Source organism: Kwoniella dejecticola, chromosome 4, assembly GCF_000512565.2.
Source record: "Kwoniella dejecticola CBS 10117 chromosome 4, complete sequence".
NCBI lineage: Eukaryota > Fungi > Basidiomycota > Tremellomycetes > Tremellales > Cryptococcaceae > Kwoniella > Kwoniella dejecticola.
Genome location: NC_089304.1, coordinates 1470278 through 1493155, shown reverse-complemented (window position 1 = coordinate 1493155; position 22878 = coordinate 1470278). Strand labels below are relative to the sequence as shown.

General features: G+C 48.3%; 7 protein-coding genes and 1 non-coding gene across 8 annotated transcripts; 4 read left to right on the top strand and 4 right to left on the bottom strand.

The window, feature by feature from the left end:
- Positions 1-356: 356 nt before the first annotated feature.
- I303_103819 (uncharacterized protein) lies at positions 357-4637 on the top strand (the record flags this gene model as incomplete). Its single annotated transcript, XM_018407152.1, has 3 exons — positions 357-403; positions 498-2112; positions 2196-4637. The coding sequence occupies 3 exons, from the start codon at positions 357-359 to the stop codon at positions 4635-4637; spliced, it is 4104 nt and encodes a 1367-aa protein (XP_018263960.1).
- Positions 4638-5005: 368 nt separating this feature from the next.
- Positions 5006-6020, bottom strand: I303_103818 (uncharacterized protein; the record flags this gene model as incomplete). Its single annotated transcript, XM_018407151.1, has 6 exons — positions 5006-5092; positions 5192-5259; positions 5386-5446; positions 5525-5548; positions 5622-5717; positions 5907-6020. The coding sequence occupies 6 exons, from the start codon at positions 6018-6020 to the stop codon at positions 5006-5008; spliced, it is 450 nt and encodes a 149-aa protein (XP_018263959.1).
- Positions 6021-7306: 1286 nt separating this feature from the next.
- I303_103817 (uncharacterized protein) lies at positions 7307-8157 on the top strand (the record flags this gene model as incomplete). The annotated part of the gene is made up of 2 exons (XM_018407150.1): positions 7307-7559; positions 7637-8157. 2 exons carry the CDS (start codon positions 7307-7309, stop codon positions 8155-8157), a joined length of 774 nt encoding a protein of 257 aa, XP_018263958.1.
- A 1360-nt stretch (positions 8158-9517) lies between these two features.
- On the bottom strand, positions 9518-11595 carry I303_103816 (uncharacterized protein; the record flags this gene model as incomplete). The annotated part of the gene is made up of 7 exons (XM_018407149.1): positions 9518-9569; positions 9654-9785; positions 9865-9959; positions 10052-10188; positions 10256-10438; positions 10517-10709; positions 10774-11595. The coding sequence occupies 7 exons, from the start codon at positions 11593-11595 to the stop codon at positions 9518-9520; spliced, it is 1614 nt and encodes a 537-aa protein (XP_018263957.1).
- A 1031-nt stretch (positions 11596-12626) lies between these two features.
- Positions 12627-13894, top strand: I303_103815 (uncharacterized protein; the record flags this gene model as incomplete). Its single annotated transcript, XM_018407148.1, has 5 exons — positions 12627-13060; positions 13161-13242; positions 13319-13439; positions 13527-13651; positions 13775-13894. 5 exons carry the CDS (start codon positions 12627-12629, stop codon positions 13892-13894), a joined length of 882 nt encoding a protein of 293 aa, XP_018263956.1.
- A 498-nt stretch (positions 13895-14392) lies between these two features.
- Positions 14393-17900, bottom strand: I303_103814 (oxoglutarate dehydrogenase (succinyl-transferring), E1 component; the record flags this gene model as incomplete). Its single annotated transcript, XM_065968852.1, has 7 exons — positions 14393-14596; positions 14717-15034; positions 15120-15180; positions 15247-17086; positions 17147-17399; positions 17452-17659; positions 17734-17900. The coding sequence occupies 7 exons, from the start codon at positions 17898-17900 to the stop codon at positions 14393-14395; spliced, it is 3051 nt and encodes a 1016-aa protein (XP_065824924.1).
- Positions 17901-19100: 1200 nt separating this feature from the next.
- On the bottom strand, positions 19101-19216 carry I303_103813. The gene has a single exon (XR_001936500.2). It is a non-coding gene; the product is annotated as a 5S ribosomal RNA (ribosomal RNA).
- A 361-nt stretch (positions 19217-19577) lies between these two features.
- Positions 19578-22765, top strand: I303_103812 (uncharacterized protein; the record flags this gene model as incomplete). Its single annotated transcript, XM_065968851.1, has 5 exons — positions 19578-20304; positions 20406-21486; positions 21573-22118; positions 22204-22513; positions 22601-22765. The coding sequence occupies 5 exons, from the start codon at positions 19578-19580 to the stop codon at positions 22763-22765; spliced, it is 2829 nt and encodes a 942-aa protein (XP_065824923.1).
- Between the last annotated feature and the right edge of the window lie 113 nt (positions 22766-22878).

The following is a 22878-nucleotide window of genomic DNA, read 5'->3' as shown; positions in this document are numbered from 1 at the left end:
CACACTAATGTGACGATGCTGGGGTAACCGACTGTAGTCGCTCGATATCTTCCCTGCTCATTTCCACTGAAGTCTCTTCCAGAGACTTTGACTCAGTGGCTTTGCGAAGACCAACCATATTCTCCCTCGATTATCGCCATCAGCTCCCAAGCTCTAACACCCACACAACTCATTCTCACATATGTTCTGTCACGCTAGCTGAGCTACTGAAAAAGAAGTTTTCCTAGCCGAGATACAACAACAAAATCGATACGCCCCGTCGACATTGGACATCGTTATCCTCATCTCGCTCTCACCACTGGGGACAGTCTCTGCTGTTGACTCTAACAAAATCTCAGGAGGACAGATCTGTCAAGATGGCTTGTCAACCTACTCCGATCTCAACACTCTTCTCCACATCCACGTGAGTGACCTGTATCAAGTGTCTAATCGAGTCGAGTTAGGACTGTCAAGGCAACAGAAAGCGGCAGCTGATGTATCATTCTGATTATCCTCAGTTCCATAATACCAAGTACGATTACCTCCTCCTCCGCAGTCCTGGCGACACCCAGCCCCAGCATATCGACATGGGTTACTACTATATGCAGCACTTTGCCCGATCAGCCGGCCCCGAGTCAAAGCCCCATCTCCAGCCCATCATCTTCATCCTCCGTCGCATCCCCTTCCTCCACTGCAAGCTCTTCAGGCGACCTTTTCACCAGCAGCAGCGTTAGTAGCAGCAGTGGTGGTAGCGATCTCTCAAGTCTCAGTACCACATCGATGTCTTCCGTCACTGGTGAGACCAATCCGGCGAGCGGCGGTCAATCGGATTTGACTTCACCCACTTCACCTGTTGGTGAGCTTCAAGAATCGGCAACGACCTCAGCAATGCTCGATGATCAGGACCTATCGACCGATAACCATGTATCAAGTTCACTTTTCAGCAGTATGGCAGGCACTCACGCCGCTCGACGATGGTCACGAAGATCGATCATGGAATCTCGTCACAGGTATGATCACCAGCGGAGGCAAGATCAACAAGATTGTCAAACGATTACATCTACTTCCAGTATCCCAGCTGTGCCAACGACTTCGTGGTCCTTGATTCTCAGTATCACCGAGTCGACAAGTCTGATTGAAGTACCTACTGAGACAGTAATGGGTGGTTGTGAGAGTACCACAGCTGTCGAGAGCACAGGTGAGCCATTACCTGTCATTGAGCTCGGATACGGAGCAAAGGTAATCGCTGCTGATCCAGTATCTATAGTGGCCACATCTTCATCGTCACCTCTGCCACAATCGACTACGGCTCCTACATCGTCTGCCTCTTCTGCCGCGTCCACAAGCGCTGCAGTCCCTGACGTGCCGTTGCCCACTAGTAGTAGTGCCCCAGTGATCGAGACTAGTCAAGTGGAAGAAAGCGATACACGTACGTCAATGATCTCGATCTCAAGCTCGTCGTCATTGCCATCTCCAGTACCGATAACAACCACCCCTTCGTTGGCATCAAACGTACCTGCGATAGGCTCTTCGGTATCATCGGATCTTCTGTCAGCAGTGTTCACTGGGCCTACGCTTACTTCTGAGTCCACTGAAACCATAGCCATCGAAACTTCCACCTCCGTCGATCCACTCGCGCCCATCACTTCTGACGCCTTACAACCTGAGCCTACCAGCCAAATTCAAGCTGAAAGCAGCCCGCCCTCTTCAGATACCGCCGATGCCCTTGCCCCAGCCTCCACAGCCTCAGATGCAGAGCCCATGAATCCAGAGTCCAAAGCAGAGACTGACACGAAAGCCGTCATCCCCGGAGTCGCAGGTATACAGACCTCATCAGCTCATAGTCCACCTACACTCGCCTCTCAGAACTCCAAACCAACCTTAAACCCCCTGAACCATAATTCATCCTCCTCTCCAGACGGCAATGAAGAGGAGGAAGGCTCGAGCGGGTCAAACAAAGCTACTGCGGCTGGAGCAGCTATAGGCGGGATCTTCGCATTGTTGGCCCTCATAGCTGCTATACTGTTCATCGTGAGGTGGTGGAAGAAACGCCAGCGAGCAGAGAAGACTAGGCTTTTGAGGTCTAGTTGGTTTTACGGTGTCAAAGATCTTGTGGATGCACAGGAGAATGAGGTGATTGGCCTTTGAAGGTCCTGATAACAGGACCGCGCATGCGAGCCTAGGAATAAAGCTGACGGAGCTGTATGGCCTTGCAGAAACGTCGATCCGCTCCTTCGCCACCAATTTCAGCTGCACGACCACCCCCCATCAGTCGATTCTCCGCACCCTCGTTCGCCTCTCGTTCAGAAGGTCTCGGCGCTCTATTGTCTCGTCCACTCAAGAACCTTCGCCGAGTCTCTTCCAGTCCAAGTGCAAGTACTAAAGTCAAAACGCTCAAACTACTCGGCGGTGATCCGAATGACGCTGCTCATGCGCAAAGCCATAGTCAAAGTCAGATGAGAGGCTTGTTATCAAAAATCACTGCACCCTTCAGAAACCTGTCTTTACCTGTACCGTCGAGCGATACCCTAAGGAACCTGCCTGGCGGGGTAATGGTATTTGGTCCCAAGAAGACTTCTTCATTCATCATCAAATCACGCAACATCTCTTCTCCTCAGCCTATTGCACCCGAAGCTGAAACTTCTGATCAAAGGGGCGATGGACGAAATGGGATGTTCGATTCCAAGTTGTTCCCGATCTTCTCCAAATTCCGCTCTATCAGACAATCGTTCAAACGGGCTTCTCTTTCTGCTGAGAACATGCGATATATCAGACGATCTCAACTCGTCACCTCTCATCACGACCACGATCACGATCACGAAAACAATCGAGATCCGGAGAAGTGGATCAGCGCAGATAAGCCGGACCATACACATTCTGATGATCCAAGGATGCAGACGCAGATCGTTGGAAACGCATGGACAGAAAGAGAACGTTCTTCTCAAGATCATCAACCAGTCCGAGTGAATTTCATGCGACCTCCCCCGCCGAGCGCTACTGGCTCCTTCGGACCCGGACTTGGGGGTAAACACGGCTCGATGAATTCTAATGGGAATAGCCCTTACCCCACTATCGTCTCCGGACCCGGTCCAGGTCCAGTCGCTGCGGAAGTAGGGTACCCGTATAATGTTGGCCAAGCTTTGAGTCCTGGAGTGGGTGTCGGCATGGAACAGACCAATATTGATGAATTCGATGATCTGAATTACAAGCCCACACATGTACAATTACGCCACTTGACTTGGGGATCTTCCTACGCTCCTCCAGGACGGACAAGTATCCTCAGCTCAAACGGTATGTTCATCCATCCGCATGGGAATGGCGAACCGTCCGAAGATGGGAATTCAATCTATTCAAGAACTTCTCTCTCCCACGGGCACGGTTCCTCGAACTTACATCGAAGCGGAACGATGAATTCCAGCACGAGTACGGGTGATCCACATGGTCAGAATCATAATCAAAATCCGGCTGATCAGTACAATTACCTAGTACCTCCCAGATCATCTGCGAGCTACATCTCCGGCTCCAACAGTGTCAATGTCAATGTCAGTGCTGTACCGTCCCCACCACCCGCTCCGAACGGTACAGGACCATTCCCTCGGAGCCTCTTATTTGGGCCGCATTCCGCCGGATCAGCAGGCTCAAGAGGCTCTTTCGCTGTCCTATCGCCTGTCCCAGAATACACATCACCGGAATCAGGTGCGGAGGGGATCGATAGAGGAGTAAAAGACTTGAGGAGGATAACGAGATCGACAGCGCATTCGAGTGGGATATGGGAATATTCAGCTTACGTAGAAGGCTCAGCTACCGGTTCCGGTTCCGGTTTCGGATCAGGAGGGTCGGCGGGTGGGAACTCGCAGAGAGGTTCTGGTTCTGGTCAGCCTCAACAGCAAATGCAAGTGATTCGAGCGGAGCCCAGTACGAATACCAGTCAAGACGTTGGGTCCGGAGCTGGTTCGATGGGAAGTATCCTTAAATCGCCTTCGAGCTATACACCAAGCCCACTCACATACACTAATCCAACGATCAACTCTCAATTACCAACGATGATTTACCCTAGCTCGTCCTCGCCTATTCCTATACATTACCCCCTCGCGCCGACCTCTGCACCGACTCCGAGCGACATGGTGCAGATTACCGTTCCTTCTCCTAAACGGACAAGCTACACTGGATCAATGTTACGACATTCTAGTTTGCCGCCTTCGTCGTATGAAGACCAGTATCAAGGCCGACACCAGACCCAAGGTCAAAACAACACATTGGCTCCCCCTCATTCTCATTCTCATCCTTACCATCCATCGAGGAGCATGACTTCCCCTTTACCTTCTGGAGCAGTAGTCGAAGGGGACGACAGAATCACCAAAGCATGGTATGAAAAGCCATTATGGGATCAGAGTAAATCAGGTCCAAGTCCAAATCCAAGGTCAAATTCACATCATCCAACTTCTATACTTCTTCCCCCGCGATCGGGCGAATCGTTTATGTATTCCCAGAAGAGCGGGAATAGCATGAGAAGCAATACTCGAATGAGCATGTATTCTAGCAATAGCAGAACCGCAGATAGGCAAAGTAGGAAATCTGTTAAGAGTGTAAAGAGCGTTAGATGGGAAGATGAGGATGATCAAGCGGCTGGTATTACCCAAGGTCCCAGGGCTTTGTAAGACCCATAAGGACGATACTGTCAATATCAATATAATCAAGATTAGGTCCGTGTGATTATGAGGGGATTTCGGTTGATCATTGTCAGATAAGTCAGAAGCTTGTATAGTGAATAGATTTGCGTAAAAAAGAGATAGCCTTGATTGTTTCTGGGACAGTATCAATAATTATCGTATTTTGTCATACAGTATATGGACTATAGTAAATTCCTACCTGTGGTCTGTGCCGCAATTTACACATGCAACATGTTAAGTGGAATCAAGAGGTCAGTGTGGTATGCGTACAGGTCAATGATGATTCTCCATCACGATTGCATTGGATTCGCTATGCTTGGATTGACGTTGACGTAATTTATACTTGATTTACTTTGTTAGGTTATGACTGCGACTATGACCTTGTTACTAAATTCTCCATTTCCACTCCGGTCCGCTGACCTGTCTTCATCCTCGTACGATATCTACGTTCTCGGTGCGGGACCCGCATCAGCTCGAACCTTTTATTTCTAGAAACGATCAGCTATATCTGTATCGTTAATGACAAAAAGTTACGCACGTACGTCGTCCTCGCTCTCGGTAGTCTTCTTGACGGTAGTATAGGATTCTTCGTGGTGTTTCTTGTGAGTTTCTGTGGAAAGTATCATTCGAGTCAGCCATTCGCCCAGAGGAAGCTCTCAAATACACACAAATGAGTCACGCGGGTTTTTGGGATCTGGTACAAAAACGAGAGGATTGAATAGAGAGGTCGACTTACGGTTCACGGTGGCGTCTTGGAGATCTTTTCCGGGTTTACCAGCTGGTCCAGCTTGGTCGGCCTAGAACGCAATAGTGGGTTGAGTCAGACAGGCTCCAGGAATATCACGGTGTTTTGTGAAAGAAGACGGTTTATTTACCTTGACGGCAGCTTCAGAGTTTGACTATGACTCAAATTCGCGACCGTCAGCTTCTCGACCAAGCGAAAATACAAGAGCGAAGGAGAAGGTGACTCACAGCAAGATGCTCGTTCCATCCGGGAGCATGGTTCTTGTGAGGAGCGGATGAATCTTGGTTACCTTTCAAGTTCTTTTGTTTCTCTTCTTCGATGATCTGCTCTCGCCAAAAAGCACGTCAGCGACCGTGAATTGGCCCGCGTGTTTCCCATCGCGATAATCCTCAATATCCGTGGACGTCCTCCTCTGCGCAGTTCTCCATCCGCTGCGGCATGATCCCTCCTCATGATATCGCTCCGCGCTCTGCTGCGATATGGGTTGTATAGAAACAAGAAGAGCTGCTCACCTTAGGGTCGTTACCGTGGACACTAGCAGCATAACCCCTGCTCCACACTCTGGCCGAAGGGGCAGCAGTAGCGGGTCTGATTAATCGAGCAGCTTGGAGTCGGAGGACGGACATGGCGATTGTGGTTTATGATCGTGATTAATTGAATACGGTTGAGTGTGTCTAAGTATGCGAGCGTAAGGTTGTTGAAGAGAAGAACATCGTGAGGCAGGTGATAGACGATTCTTTACTAGCACGAATGTATGAATGAATCCAGTTCAATACGATTCGCTACTAGATGCAGTTACGGTATATGACGTATTTTTATCTCTCTGAATCGCAAGCCGAAAGATCCGAAATCGTCTTTATTTGATCACGTGACGCGGATCCCCGAGGACTCACTGATGCTCTTTTGTTGTTGTATTGTATGGTACGGTGGAGCTGTTCTGTTCTACACCGAGACATGCAAAAACAAACCAGCTCATACGACCTGTCCTATAAAAGATATCGGATTATACAGTACAACAAATTATCAACAGATCGACTGCCCCATTGTATAGTTGTATTCGAACGCCTTGTATCATCATCATCAGAACAGACGCTCGAGAACAGGTACAGTCGAAAGAACCTGGACATCGGACATCTGGACAATCAGAACGCAGATCGGACCGGACATCGATCAGGTTCAACCCAGCAGACTCCCTTTGGAAAACATAAACATATCAAGCTAGACGAGATTCTGGATCGAGGAAGTATCTGAAGCTAGACTACAAGGACAAAGGTGCCCTTCATTCAAGCAAGTGAATATCGTAAGTGCGTCTCCCATCGTCGCTATCTGTGCATGGAACGAGGTGATCGAGTCATCTTGTACTGCATGAGCTTTGAGAGAATGGCGAACAAAGCGCTCTCTCAAATTTGGATCACATTGAGCCTCTCCACTTTCTCTCTCCTGCCATACCTATCCCACCCAACCCTGCTCGAGTGGACCGATCATGTCGGGCGACCGCATTCATCTATCCCTTTCATGCTCTCATGTAGGGCGTGTGATCGTGTCATCGCTCGCTCGCGTGCTCGTATATGACATCCCGCCTTTCACCTGTAATCACTGCTTTCTTTCGAACATTCCTTTAGATGGTTTCGCGGCCTCGTCAAACATCAATCTTTCCACTCCAGTCCTTTGGGTGTTCTCACGCCACTGCATTGCTATCTTCATTCCATCTCGATCTTCTCCATCGTCATCGTCATCGTCATCGTCATCGTCATATTCGTTTCGTCATAGGCTGACTCCCCGACTCATCTGTCCAGCATATAATCTAAACACGGTCGACCAGACAGCATTGGCCTTTTTTCGGTCTTAAGACGTAGTCTATCATAGTCAATAACCCCAAGTCAACCCAAACAAGAATCTAGTATTCAACAAGATGTCACAGCCGATTCCTACCAGCAACCACAAACCCCGTTCTCTCTCCATCACGCACGCCCAGATGGATCCCAACTCTGCATTGTACACTCCTGGGGGTACACCTCCCCTCACTGCAGGGCACGAGCATAGCCATGGACACTTCGAGACGCGGCTCCAACAGCTTTTGTCCAATTTCGAGAGCGGAACTCATAGCTTCGATCGGGCCGAGCGCGAGACGCCTGAAGAGAGGCGAATGAGTTTCGGGAGTGATGGTGGGTGCAACTAGTCCAAAATCAATTTATCGTTCTTATCTTAGCTGATTCATCTTGTGAACCATCCCATCACGCAGTATTCCCAACCCCGCCTTCATCTAGACGACCCTCATTCCTCTCTTCGCTCGGTATCACTCGACCCTTCGCATTTACACCCACTACGCCCTCTTCACCTTCATCCACCCCTCTATCTACTTCGCACAATGATAAATTCCCCTCTAATTTACATATGACCTCCGCCTCACCCTCTTCTTCGTCGAGCAGACCTGCATTAGAGAAAAACATACATGGGTATAATACCCAATCCACACCGAATGTACCTCATTACGAGAAAGAAGAAGGACAATTACCGGCTTCGATGAGTCGAAGTAAAACCACCTCGCATCTCCTGCATCAACAGCCACACCCACTGCCACAGCAGACCAAGAAACAGAATGGGTTTATCAATCAGAAAGACGCTAAAGGCTCCGGCCAAGGTCAAGGTCAAGGGCCACCATATATGGGTCATGGAGCCGGCAATGGTGGTCTTCAGGCGCAGGCGCAGGAAAGAAGACATTTCGATCCTTCCAGAGAACCCAAATTACTGGGATTGCTATAATTTTAAGGCCAATCCAAACGTATCCGAGAAGTAATCTGTCTTAGCGTTTAAATCTCAGGCTTATCACTGTCCCCGGCCATCAATGGCTTTCTTTCAAGCCTATAACCTATAACGAACATCATTTTACCATCACCACATTTATTCCCCTTCCGATTGTAAGTGTGTAAACGTCCAATTCCACCTTCACACCATTTGTATTATGTATCTTGTATATCGTATATAACACCAAATCGTAGAGTTGTTCTTACATATATATAAACCAGACATTGTATAATTAGTATCGTCACGTCGGATCGAATCGAATTGGATCGGATCGGATAAGCCTGTTTCATATTTAGTATTCAGTAATGCGTAATGCGTAATGCACCAATGTACCAATGTATCCATATATCTCGTGTTCACCTGCAACTTTCTCTTCTCTCATCTGAGCATGCGGCCGCCTGCGACGGACCTAGGCGTGAGGAGTAAGGGGTGAGATGCAATATGAACGCGTCGTATGTTTGTAGGTTCAGTGGGCCTCGCTAGAAGAGTGAGTTACGCAGTTGTAAATAAATGGACGGATTATTATGGACTATGGATCTGGATTACCCTTGCATCGTTATTTGAACATATACGTTTACTGATATCGCTATACGTCTCACTGTTGATTGTGGATTGTGAATTGTTGGCTGGTGTTACTATATACTTTTCCCTGAAAAAAGAGACAAACTAAGCGAGCTGAGTGTTTTGGGTGCGTCAAAAACACTGCGAAAAGTGGGAAAGTGAGCGAACAGTGGGAGAGGAAATGAACATATTTGATAAGACAACATTAGACCAAATACCAAGAGAAGCTGTTGAAGAGCGACGAGCGACGAGCGAAGACCGAAGACCGAAATGTGGGAGAATGGAAGAATGGAAGAGTGGAAGATGAAGGATCATCCAGCACATGGGACAATTTGATCTTGAGTGTATTGTGTTGAATGCCATTGGCCTCGGCAATGCGGACGGCAATTGCCAATGATGAGTGGAGGAGTGGAGACGCGAAGACGGGCACAGAGCACCGTGATCCAATCTGTTCGAGTTCTTGCCTATTATGCAACCTTCCGATTGTCGATTTGTCGGCAGACACGTCGAATGTCGTTCTCAGCTTTCGCCATCTTCTGACGTGTGATGCTCTGATTTGCCAACCAGGCATGTATGAATCCCAATATCATGGCGCTGATGTGAGGAAGAACGGTCGACCTTGGCTTGCCGAAGCGAGTACGAGCATGGTGAGCAGTAATAGGATTGGGCCGGGTATGATCAGGGGCGGAGTATCGAGTATGAAGTATATCGTATTGCGTATGAGTTGATGTGAGGTGAGGTGTGAGTGAATTTAATTTTAATAGCTTTGAGCCATAGGATTGTTAGGCGGTGATTGATGATTTTGTAAGCTATGCAAATATCGTTTCAGCTTGTCTTGGTCGCCCGTATTGACATGAGACATGGTAAAAGTATCATAGGCTTTGTGAACACACCTTTTCCGCTTCGACTTCGTCATCTCCTTTTTCAGAGCCGCTCCATCTAGCGGTTTGAGCAGCTCAAATGAACATAATAGATCTTCCGAGACTGACATGACCGCACCGAAGTTATCGAATTCACCGCAGTAGCTGTGATTGGACAACACATCAGTATTACATTGTCACTCGCTGACCGTGAATTGAAGAAAGGGCTATTGCCAAAACTCACTTGGGCGCAGAGAAGACCGTGACTAATGTTCTATCATTATAGAACTCATATCCATCCTCAACCACCATATGAGCCCGACAAATCAGGTCCATATCCTAAGCAAGTGCGCGAGCTTCATCGTCAGCTTTGCTACGGCTTGCTTGCCCCATCCAGAGGCGTCACAGAGTGAGAGGAATGTATGACTCACATGCGTAGCTAGGAATGCGTTTATCACGCTCTTTCCGTAACAGAACGAAACACCTCTCTCATTGTCTTCCCAATCTAACGCCGTATCTGACGGGTCGGACCACACCAGATCGTTCAATAGTCCATAATCAGGTACGTCTGAGTGTCACGGATCAGCATCAGGCTATCTTTAACATGTATACGGATGACGAGGGTGCAGACTTACCTGTGGGTCTTTGTATCCTCCTTATATCGTCCATACTCTTCAGACTCGGACTCAAACCACCGTGCACACAGAATATCTTGCTGGCCACTATCGAAGCAATTGGCAAAGCGTTGAACACGTCGATGAACGTTTTCCATGTTTTGATATTTGTTCTTCGTTTACATTCATCGTAGAATCCATAAACTAGCGTCAATTCGCACATATTAGTTGTGTGATCCCTTCACAAATGGTTCAGAAGGGGTATGTCGAGCAATGACTCACCTCGAGTGACGTTCGCACATTCATGATTCCCGCGAAGCAAGAAGAAGTTCTCGGGGTATTTGATCTTATAACATAACAATAGTAGTATAGTTTCAAGCGACTGTTTTCCCCTGTCCACGTAATCTCCCAAGAACAAGTAATTTGCTGATGGCGGGAATCCGCACATCTCGAACATCCGAATCAGGTCGGCGTACTAGACAGTCGCATTGGCATCAGATCTAGAGCGTGACCAAGATTGGCTGATAATGGAGACTCACTTGACCATGAACGTCTCCTACGATCTTCACTGGCGGACTCAACTCGATCAAAGTCGGCTGAGATAAGAACACTTCCCTCGCAGCTGCACAGACGCTGGCTATCTCTGCGTTCTTGAGGGGAGGCGACTTAGTCACCTTCCCACTATATCCAGCCTCCAATAGCCTATGAATCATATTGTCCACATCCAACACCTGCACACCTCCGCTACTCGTCCCTCCAATACTGCTCCTACTGATCGTAGCGCTCAGAGCTGCTCCAGGCGACAACGACGACGTCGAGTCACGCTGCATGTGGCCCAGAGACTGACTCGGTGAGTTCAACGGCGGGGATCCTGATTGACCGGGTGAGACGGATAGAGCTGAGGGTGGAGGAGGCGAGTGTCCGAGGAGGGATGAACGTGTTTTCGGTGCAGCCAAGATATTTTGCGTAGTGGGTATATTGCTTGATGGTGTGGATATGGAAGTTGGCGAAGAGGTCGAGGCGTTCGTAGTTGTATTTACAGATGATGCGCCGTCGAATGAATTTTGGGTGTTTAGTGCAGGACGAGTTGTATTTCCACCTGCTGAAGTAGAGGAGAAACTTGAGATAGACCCGTTCTTCTCTTTCCCACCATTACGCCTGCCGCTGACTCTTGCCGGTGTGCTGAATTGACCATTGTTGGCTATATCCATAGAAGGCGATGTGCCAGGAGAAGAAGGTCCGTCGACTGTCTTACCGGATGAGATGGTCGTGTTGGCCAACGAGTCTGCCAAGTCGGATGTGGAGAGTTGTTTCGACGACGTACGTCCCAATTTCTTGGAGGATGATTGGCCTTGACCCATCTTGGTCAGATAGGCTGTGAACTATGTGGGGTGAGAGAGGAGTTCGGGAAGATACTGAGGGAAGGAGTGATTGGGGTTTTGGTACTTTGTATCTTATTCCAAGTTGATGTCGAAGATGTTATCCGAGCGCTGGTGCTGATATCGGTGACGCGTGTTGATGATGATTTCTGTATGACCAGTCGAGATGGGGATGATGATGTCGTATGATAGGTTGCTTACGGTGGTCGTGTCATCAAGGGGTTTATGCTGGTCTTTGTGATCTGTTAGTGAGTATGATGGTGTAGTGTGAGATTGATATCAGTTGTGGTGGGTGGGTGAGTAAGTCGGTGTGATTTGATCTGGTGATTTGGTGGTGGTGGTGGTGTTTAGCGTATTACTGCAGTAAGGGATCCCCCCGGTTATGCCACTTCCAACGCAATTCAGGGTAATTAGACTAGACATCTGGACTTTGCCTTTTAAGCTTCTAATCGCATCACTCTTAATTCCTAATCCAGCTACCAAGAAAGCATTACAATCCACTTGTAATTGATTACTGACATCCCGCGCACAGATCATCGCTTGACGTAGTTGACTCATTTGGACGCAGTTGAGTGAGCAAAGCACCTGGCATCATGCATCTTTCTTCGGCTTCGTCGTCATCACAGCATAGCAAAGCACAGTAAGCGGGTACCGTAATTTCTACATAAGATCTGTTCTAGAAGCACTGGCAGAATCAGGATCGGAACGGCGACATAGACATATCAGAATATCTCAGGGCAACAAAGCAACAAGCTTTTCGGACGCGTAACGGATGGTCGAATCTTGTCTGTCCAGTTAATATATAAATTACGTTGAAGCCGAAGCCAAAGCGGGTCGAGAAAAGGTCAAAACCTCGGCGGCAGCTTTCCTTGTCTTGGCTTGGCTAGGCTCTATCGATAGACATATAGATAAGGTGATCAGAGAACATCCAGACTTGCTTGAACTGAACCAGCGGACACATTTTGGAAATATCTATTTCACTCCACAAGCATTGCCATTAAACCTCGGATAAGATGTCCCAAGCGGTCGGATACTCAACTACACCCCCCTCCTCATCCTCTCGATTCAGCTTACAATCCATCACTTCTTCCTCTTCTACTACGCACACGCCGAACCCACCATCTTTGTACGGATCAAGCCAGAATCCATCAAGTAGTACAATCAACAATGCGAATGTGAATCCTAACAGACGAGAATCAGCTCGGTCCAGCATAATACCCTCCCAACAAGGTTCCTCCTCTCTTCAACAACAACTCTTCGGCTCGGTCGGGGGCGGGGGTGGAGCAGGTTCCGCTTCGAATCAACAGCAATACCTGAATATCCTAGACAGACCGTTGAACAAGACGAAGGCTTTCGAGGTAGCGCTGTCTTCGTGGGCGTTTATGTTTTCGGAGATTGTTAGTTATAGTCAGAGTAGGGTGGACAGCGTGACGGATCTGGAGAAGAGGTGAGTGTCCCGCCTGACATCCCCATCTCATGAAACCATTCAGTCACTAAGTCACTAAGATAATCGCTCACACCGTTACATTGGGATGATCGCTTGATAGGTTATCCTCGTTGGGGTACGAAGTCGGTCAACGGATCTTATCTTTGATCTTACTGCGAAATACCCAAACATCCAATCTCAAAGTGAGCAATGAGCAAGCCGAAATACTGCTTGCGTCCCCCTTCAGGATTATGGAAAATACTGATTCATGTGAGCTAGGATCCGAAACGAGAACATCGTTTAATACCGATCCTCCAATTCGTCCATACCCAAATATACAAGTTCATCTTTGGGAAACCTGCTGACGGTTTAGAGCGAAGTTCAGAGGCAGAGGATGAGTGTGAGCCCTTATTTCTTCGATCACATTTCACATGTGCACCTACTGTACAAACAACTGACGACGCGCATCCCGCCTTGGTCGTGGTAGATATGTTGATATCCAACGAGTCACCTTTGACGCAATTCATATCAGTCCCAAAAGACATGTCCGACCTGTCCTGCGAAGCATTCACAGCTGGTCTTGTCGAAGGTGTTTTAGATGGATTAGATTTGGTAGGTCATCCGTTTATGTCTCCCGAAACCCCTAAGTGCACAGCATTTAGCAAATATGCCTTGCCTTGACCTGAGCTGAGAGACCATCGATCACTGATAAACCTATGATTTTGACACTCGCAGCCTGCGAGAGTCACCGCTCACTGGGTGGGAGACCAGTACCCCGATACTCCACAACGGACGGTCATCCTCATCAAGCTCGATGGCAAAGTGATGGATCGAGAGGAAGCTCTGGGCAAGTAACGGGTATGCAACTCGAGCAATGCAACACGACACAAAACAATACAACTCGAAATCATTGTGATTGTGACGCATCCTCATGAAAGCAGGCAACGAAGTGCATGACGGTCTATAATTACGAGTCAATGAAAAGCAGTCCAGCAAGATTCATCCATCCTCAGTTGCATCGCACTACACGGAATAGAATAGAATAGACCGTGTCGAATATGGATGAAAATATCAATCGAGGTCAACAATGCATTTTTATGTGTATTTGTTTAATTTAGGTTTGGGCAGTGTATATTTCCGTCAAACGCGCGCTATTTGACATCTGACTACTGACTACTGACCAAGTATGGGCCATAGCGTAAAGAGATAATTGATATTATTACAAAATGGAACGACCTCCCCTATCATGCATGACCTTCACTTTCACTTTCCTCCTGCTCTCCATGCACCACGAATTGCGCGTCAAACACGCTTAGTCCGTGTTTTCGCTGCCGGTGCGGACGGGCAGGCAAATTATTGAGACTCTTCCGCAGGGGCAAAAGCCATCTCGTTGATCATCTCAATCTCCTTCTTATGCGCATTCTTATTACCGGTAGCGACGGACGAAGAGGGCTTTCGGCCCGCGTAGATCGGTACTTTTCCAGCATGATGTTGAGTCTCTTTCAAGGCAGTAATCAATCGAGGTTGTACGTATGTCCATGCTCCGTTATTCAGAGGCTATACAAAAAAAAAGGGAATAAATAGAATCGTTCAATCAGCATGTGTTTTGACTTTTTTTCTCTGGAGATAAAAGATTAAGTAGTAAAGTGAGTAAAGAAAAAGAAAAACCAGGCTTACCTCTTCTTGAGCCCAGACAACATCGGCGTTAGGGTATTTATCCAAATGAGGAGTCAACAGGTCGTATGGTAACGGACTCAATTGTTCCAATCGAGAGATAGCCACATCGTTTATACCCTTGTCTTCACGTTCCTTGAGTAGTTGGAAGTAAACTTGACCAGTACATAAGATGTGTCGTCGGATCTTCTCCGGTTCCACAAGGTTTTCGGGATGCGGCTCAGGTAAATATCTTTGGAAGGTGTGGTCGCCCGTCATTTCCTCCAAGGATGATCGCGCTTGAGGGTGTCGAAGTAATGATTTAGAGAAGAAGACGATGAGCTAAGCCCAAAGTATCAGATCAGCCTGGCCTTTCTTTTCTTTGCTTGTCTTTTCTTTCTGGTGCGATGCGAATGGCTCAACTCACAGGCTTTCGGAAATCTCGTTTTATCTGTCGTCTCAACACGTGGAAGTAGTTTGCAGGTGTACTAAAGACAAGGTTATATGAGCATGGATACAACGGAAAAGAGGTTTGCTGTTTAAGAATCACTCACGTAGGGTAGACGATTTGCATGTTACAATCCTGATGTTGTCTATCCAGCTTCTCAGCAGAGGGGTAAATTCTAGGTTCGTCATCACATAGTTGCAAGAATCGTTCGATTCTACCTGAAGAGTGTTCAGGACCTTGACCGTCATATCCGTGCGGGAGCGAAAGCACCAGACCGGTTCGTTGAAGCCATTTCCTTTCTCCAGAAGCAATAAATTGATCAATGATACATTGGGCGTTGTTGGCGAAATCTCCGAATTGCGCTTCCCAAATCGTCAATGAGTTAGGTGATACCAACGAGTAACCTAATTCGAAACCGAGAGTACCGAATTCTGACAGGTGCGAGTTACAGACTGTGAAAGAACCTTGTTCGGAGCTGAGGTGTTTCAATGGTTGGTAGGTTTGTTCATTCTCTTGGTCGTGGATCACAGCGTGTCTTTGTGAGAAAGTACCTCGCTCGACATCTTGACCAGAAATTCTGACGTGAGTACCCTCTAAACATAAAGCACCGATAGCAAGGGCTTCGGCAGTGGACCAATCGATGTTTTTACCTTCGGCAACGGATCGACCTCTTGTAGCGATGATTCTAGCAAGGTTCTTGTGGGGAGTGAAACCTTCTGGGAAGGATGAGATGACTTCTCCGACCTTCTTGAGGGTCTCCTCCTCAGTTCCGGTAGGCAAATGAGGAAGAACGTTTTCGGCTAACTCCTTGGGTGTGGGGAAACCTTCCCAAGAAGATGAGAGCCATTCTCTGGGAGATGGTTTGTAATCCTTAGATCCGTCGTAAGCCTTCTCTAGCATGCCCCAAACCCATTGTCTGTGTTCGTCAATCTCCTTTTCGGTGAAAGTACCTTCCTTGATCAACTTGTCGGTGTAGATCGATAATACGGTGGGCTGCTTTTGGATAGCCTTGTACATCTTGGGTTGAGTGAATGAGGGTTGATCAGTCTCGTTGTGTCCGTATCTTCTGTAGCAGACAATGTCGACGACCACATCCTTCTTGAACTTAGCTCTCCAGTCGGCGGCGAGGGTACAGACGTAATTGACAGCTTCTACATCGTCACCGTTCACGTGGAAGATAGGAGCGTCGATGGATTTGGCGATATCGGAGGGGTAAGGGGTTGATCGAGAGAATCGAGGATCGGTGGTGAAACCGATTTGATTGTTGACAATCAAGTGGATTGTTCCACCGGTACCGTAGTTGGGGAGACCTTGCATACCGGTCGTCTCGTATACGACACCTTGACCAGCGAAGGCGGCGTCACCATGGAGCAAGACACCCATGGCGGAGTCACCGGTACCTTCATCACCTTCGAAATGTTGGATAGCCCTGGTCTTACCAAGTACGATCGGATCTTCGGCTTCGAGATGCGAGGGGTTGGCGACGAGGGAGAGGGAAACCTTCTTTCCGCTGGGTGTGGGTCTAACGTAGTTGGCACCCAAGTGGTACTTGACATCACCACCACCAGTGTCATCTTTGTCGGTGTTGGCGAATTCGTTCAAGATAGCTTCGATCGGCTTTCTAATAACGTTACCGAGCACGTTCAATCGACCTCTATGGGGCATACCCATGACGATAGACTTGACACCAGAATCGACGGATCGGTCGATCAAAGCCTTCATACCGGGTATCAAAGTCTCACAACCTTCTAAACCGAATCTCTTCTCGTTGGGGTATTTTGACGCGATGAATTTCTCGAAAAGCTCTGACCACATCAATCGATCAAGGATCATTCTCTTCTCTTCTGTGGAGTAGTTCCATTGAACGGGAATTTCTACTCTTTCTCTCAACCAGTCACATTGTCCTCTGTCGACGATGTGTACGTATTGTACACCGACGTGGGTGCCTACATCCTGACTTTAGCATTACGCTTCAAGCGCCGGGGAAGTTAGGATGTTACACGTACAGTACATTCGTTTCAGCTCTTCGATAATCTGACCCAAAGTCAATTTATCATTGTCTACAGATCCCTTGAATCGGGGAAGAATACCATCGCTAAGGTTGAACTCCTTCTTCATGTCTGCTTCTGTCCAGCCGTAGTAATCGAGTTTCAATTCCGGGGGCACACGGCTGTCGAGGTCGGCGTCAGAAATGTGAAGGGGATCAAGGTTGGCGATGTGGTGTCCTCGGACTTGGTAAGCTCGAATAAGCAGTTGCACCTGGATACACCGTCAGTCTTGTCCAGGTCGTGAAAGGGGATCTGTTGCTCACTTTCAAATAATCAGTTACGTCGCCTGAACCCTCAACGTTCATTCTTGGACTGCCGTCAGCAGCTGTAGGGACTGAACTTGCGGCGCCGATGAATCCTGGTGGTGGACTGTAGGCGGAAGATGAGGGAAGACCTTTGTCCAGTCCTGCAAAGTATACAGCCCAAGAAGCATGCACAGATTTTGGATCTTGTTTCCAGAGTCGGTACATCCTGAAGATTCGTAGTCAAGTCAGTCTCACCGAGTTAGGCGCAAGCACAGACAAGGAATGGAGAGAGATGCTTACTCCTCGGTATAGTATGTATTGCCACCATTGGCGAACAAGTCATTCTTACTCGGTGCTTGAGCCTCAGTGGCATAATGTCGTTTCGATGAAGATGGTCGAGCAGCAGCGGACAAAGCTCTGGCGACAGTGACGTTTTGTCTTATATTCCTCGGTATTGTACGTAACATCTTGAATGGGATGTCGTTGACGATAGATGAGTATCGTCTGTGGGGTAGTTGAAGACGGTTGATATATTATCCTCAACAATGGATCGATTGAATCGGATGTATGAGATTGATGGATGTCGGTGAATGGTTTCCTTGCTGTACGGTGAGGATTGGATCGATGACCTATGAAGTTGTTTGAGTTTTACCCATCAAAAGGCGGGGGCGGCGGATGTCGTTCATATCACGTGACTCCAATATATCCCGTTTTTCGGCCTCACGACCGACAGGTCCACCGCTCATTTCAACGCAACTGCCGCGGGTACAGGAGGAGAAATTTATCCGGAATTGCCGCACCAGCGATGATGATGACGGAATAGGGATAATTCTGCCTCGTCTCGTGCATGACTCAAACCTCAAACGAGTCGATATTTCACAAGCGTGCATCCTCGTTTTGCGTGGAGGCAATATGCATGAGTGAACTGAGAGTACCTGTCTCATGATGGACGGGCGAAGACAAAGGATCATCGTTTGATCACAGGGCGGATTCAATGACTCGCGTGACCTCCCTCTCTGCTGTCGTTGTGGCAATAACAGCTGGTCCAGAGATCATCTGCTCCCATTCGTCCTCTTTGTGGGCCAATGCTTTCCCACATCAGGAAGGTCTTCTTTGATATTTAACCTCGCAGTCAAGGACCCCAACGAAATATATCGCGCTCAAGCAGCTCAATGCGAGAATGCAAGCAGTCACCGGCAATACTAAGTATATCAACGGAGGCGATCAATCGCGAAGCTCGGAAGGCGCTGTCTCGGGAGTGTGAGCCCTCCAAAAGGCAAGAAAAAACGGAATCAATCAACACTAGGAGCATTCACGAGCACCGCGCACAGCACTAATGGGACATGCCTCTATCTGAAGTGGTCATTCCCGTTCTCATATCGCTTCTGTAGCGGTCAGCTCTGAGCTGATCTGACTTCTCATGTGGATCAAGTCCTCCAAGAAACCGTGAGCTTTCATGAAACTATGTAAGCTGTTAAATCTTGCTGAATGGTGTTATTAGGACGCCGGTCCTATGCGTAGTGTCTATGCTGTCAATAGGATCAATCGCTTCAACCATAAGCGCTTTGGGTGTCGCGCTCCTTCTGCTTCACGTTCCTTTAGAGTACGCAGCGACAGCAAGAGATGACTGGTCCAAGGAGAGATGGTTCGGTCCTCTCAGAGACAAAAACTACAGCACCCGGGATTTCCAAGTGGTCCCCCACCTTGGTACTAACCGAGCGATACCCATCTTAAACTGCGGGGAGCGGACGAGACCCGGTGCTTTCTGGATTCTATGGCCGTAGATGAGAGTCTCAAGGTCAAAATGCCCTTATTACCCTAAAAGTGCTTTCGAGTCACTTCCATTCGCTGTGCAAGCCGTCGTCCTTATGCTGCTCACTGCCAGCAGTACGTCTCCGAGGCTCAAGAACAGACGAATGGATGGGCAGAGAGCGCATTAATCTGATATCTTGCAAAAGCGGAGTTGTAGGCGATCTCCGTTTCCGGAATGTTTCGTGCGACAGCAACGAGCGAATTGTGATTTTTCGGTTTTCGGCAATCAACCGTTGACCAGGTCAAAAGACTCAAAGCAAAGTCATTCGATCATCGTCAGCACATACAGTCTAGGTCCAACCTCGTGAACGATTTCTGGTCAGACGTGCAGTATGCTGGCAGCTCGAACAGCTCGCCAGTCATTCCGGGCTAGTCGATCAGCTCAATTTCTTGGACGCGATATCTTCCCTCATGCCGAATCAAGTTCAGCTCCTTCAAAACGCAGGCAATATGCTTCTTCAGCCGAAGCGACCGCGCCTTTCTATGAGGCAGAACCTTCCGCTCCTACCTCTACAGATATCAACGGTCCAAAACTGGGCGGGGGCAGTAAGAGGATAATCCGACGGAACCCGAAAGCCAAGCAAGCTTTCCTGCGCGCAAGGAAATTGGCTGAAGCAATTCGATCTGAAAAATCTGCAAGTTCACCGCAAACACAGACGCAGGTGCCTCCGACCTCAGATAGAAATATGGGGGACATGAATAAGACCACTGATACAGATCAGTCTTTCTGGTCCGATCTTCTCACCAAACCCACGACAAGCGAATCACCCTCGGCAGCAAACTCGAATTCGAACACCGCACCTACTTTAGATGATTTGCTATCGAAGAAACCGGAGAGAGACCCGCCTGATCCTTGGCATCCCAAATACCCTCAACTGTATCGAAAGATATACGATAGTCTGGATTCAGCGTTTGTGTATCGGCAGGTAAAATCGTTTAGCACGCAGTTGGGGATATACCATAATGCGAGAGCCAGTAAAGGGGGGATGATCAAGAAGATCATGAAGTCGTGGAAATGGGTAGAACCTAGAAATGCACCAAAGGATCCTGATCCATTCGGTGAGTCCTCTTCCGTCCAGACTCTGTGCTCAAACTCCTGATGATAGGGCAGAATGCATTTGCGTGCACTTGGCTGATTGCAAATTAATCTTGAATAACAGTCTTCGACCTTTCTCCGCCTGAACTATTCTTATTTGTGCGGCAAGAAGAGTTGATCGAGTCCCTGACTCATGGGCGGGACCGACTGACAATCTCAATCCTACCTTTCTCCGAGATTCCTCAACCCAGCTCCTTGATGTCCACCGTCCGCGACATAGATCCGAATAAGAAGGTCTTGATCGCAAGCGGGAAGCTCAAACCCCTGATGGACCTATCCCAAATCATAGCGGATCAAAAGAAGACTCTTCAGAGCACCGAGATCCTTCCCAGCGAAATCAATAACCTCCGACCCACCGACGGCCTCCTGCGGACTATATCAAACGCCAGTGGAGCGTACGTAGAGTCCGTTCCAGAGGACAGATACCGCATAACCGCAAAATCTTTCGATGAGATCGAAAACGCTAAACGGCTATTAGGCGTTGCATTCCTACGTTCCGAGGTGTTACCTTCCTATCGATCACTCGACGTGCTCCTACCCACACCCAGAAGTTTCCAAACGCAACCACTCCGATTATCCTTATATCCCTTTATACCGTCTTTGACAGAGTCATTCCCCTGGTCGACTTTACCATCCATCGCGAATCATACTCTGTTCAGGCTGAAGAAAGTGACGGAATGGAATTCGAAACCCGCTATAAGGGAGATAGATCAGAAGAATGAGAAATTACACCTTGCTCCTTACCTGAGTTTTTCGCCTACCCCCACGAACGAATCGAAAACCGAAGGCCAAGCTGGACCGGTACCTAAAAAGAAACCATATTTCCCTATACCATCGCCACTTAATCCTCAAGAAAAAGGTGAAGAGGGAGGAGAAAAGAGGACCGGAGAGAAGGAGTTCCAGAATCTGATCATGGATCTGACTGCTAAAAAGGGTAAAAAGAGACTCAAGTTACAATTCGGAAATCTACTATGGCCGGTACAGCCTAAAGATGGTAGATTGGGCACATTCGATAATCCTTTACCTGGATTATGGCCTATAGAAACACTCAAGAATTGGCTATTGCCCCCCTCCCGAATCGAGACCGCGGCAAGTGCGCGTCAACAAGCCATCAAGCCGGAGAGGAAACCTATTTTCACTCCAAGGTGAGCTGAAACTCCGCATTACCCAATGAGATGTCAGTCAACCTGTATCTGGTCCCAGTGGCTGATATTTTGACTCTTTTCGATAGTCTGACACCTTCGATGATTCAATTTCCTCTGATCGATGGCAAATCAAAAGAACTTCGCAGAATACGATACAGATCCGTTTCGTCGTCCCCGGCTGATCCTGGGACCCCCGAACCAGCTTCTGAGTCTAGGTTTGTGGAGTTTACTTACACGAACGAGCGCAGCAGGAATGAGAAATGGCAAGATCAGTACGATGTCGCCCTGGACAAGCTAGAAAAGTCGATTCTGGAGGAAGAACAGAGATTACTTCACGAGCAGTCAGGCGTGCAGTCCGAAACGCAGACTGAGGGTGATATCGAATCGAGCGATCCCGTGAAGGCTGCTCAGGAGCATAGCACCTCGCTTGCTGCACCGACAGAAGCAGAAGCAGAAGGAGCAGGAGGATCGAGTCTAATATCAGGATCCATTGGTCCGCGAGGCGAAACACAAGCTGAGATAATACCAGAAGTCGGCACGGACGCGGCGTCGTCCGATGAGGACGATCATACCCGGTCTTTCGAGGCTGTCTTCGGAGTCATCAAGGAGTCTGATTTATTGATCCCTGATAGGCGAGTCCGAGGGCCCACATGACTTATTTCTTCAAGACAATGGCGAGCTGCGGAGGGATTCGCTTATCGTGTGTATACTTTTCAGACCGAACGACGCCAGGATCACCTCGACTTCGACCGTCACATTGCCCGAAAACAAAATCCCTGAGGCCATCTCGAACTTATTCGAAGCTGAGCAGAGCACGAAAGTTGGAACATCCACTTTTGTAGCGCCCCCATCTACGTTGATTATCAAAGACGAAGAATATACTTTGGAGTACGATGAGCGGGTGGAGATGATTGAGGAAGCGAAGGACGTAGAGATTGCTGGTAATACCCTGACGTTGTACCGTAGGAGTATGCGAGTGGTCGAAGAGGGATTGGAAGGGAAGAGTCAGCCTCTGGTCTATTCCGAGGTGAGTGGGCCTCTGGGAATACTGTACTACTGGGATGGATCCTGGATTTATGGGTGATTGAGCTAACGAACAAACAACGCGCAACAGCTCGAATGCGGCTCGACCTCGTATGGGACATTACCGATCGAATTTTACCGCGAGTTGGCCTTTATGACTCGCGATGTAGGGCCGGATGCCGGCGCATTGAAGAGAGGGAATATACTGTCCGCCTTTGGAGGTGGAGTAGGATGGAATGGTTCGACAGGAATATAAGAAAGCGGCGCATCGTCTATCACACAGCTCCATGTCACGTATTGTAACTTGATTCACCAGCATGTTTGTTTACCTTGCATAAGTATTGGAAGTCTCGATTAGCGTTATCATTA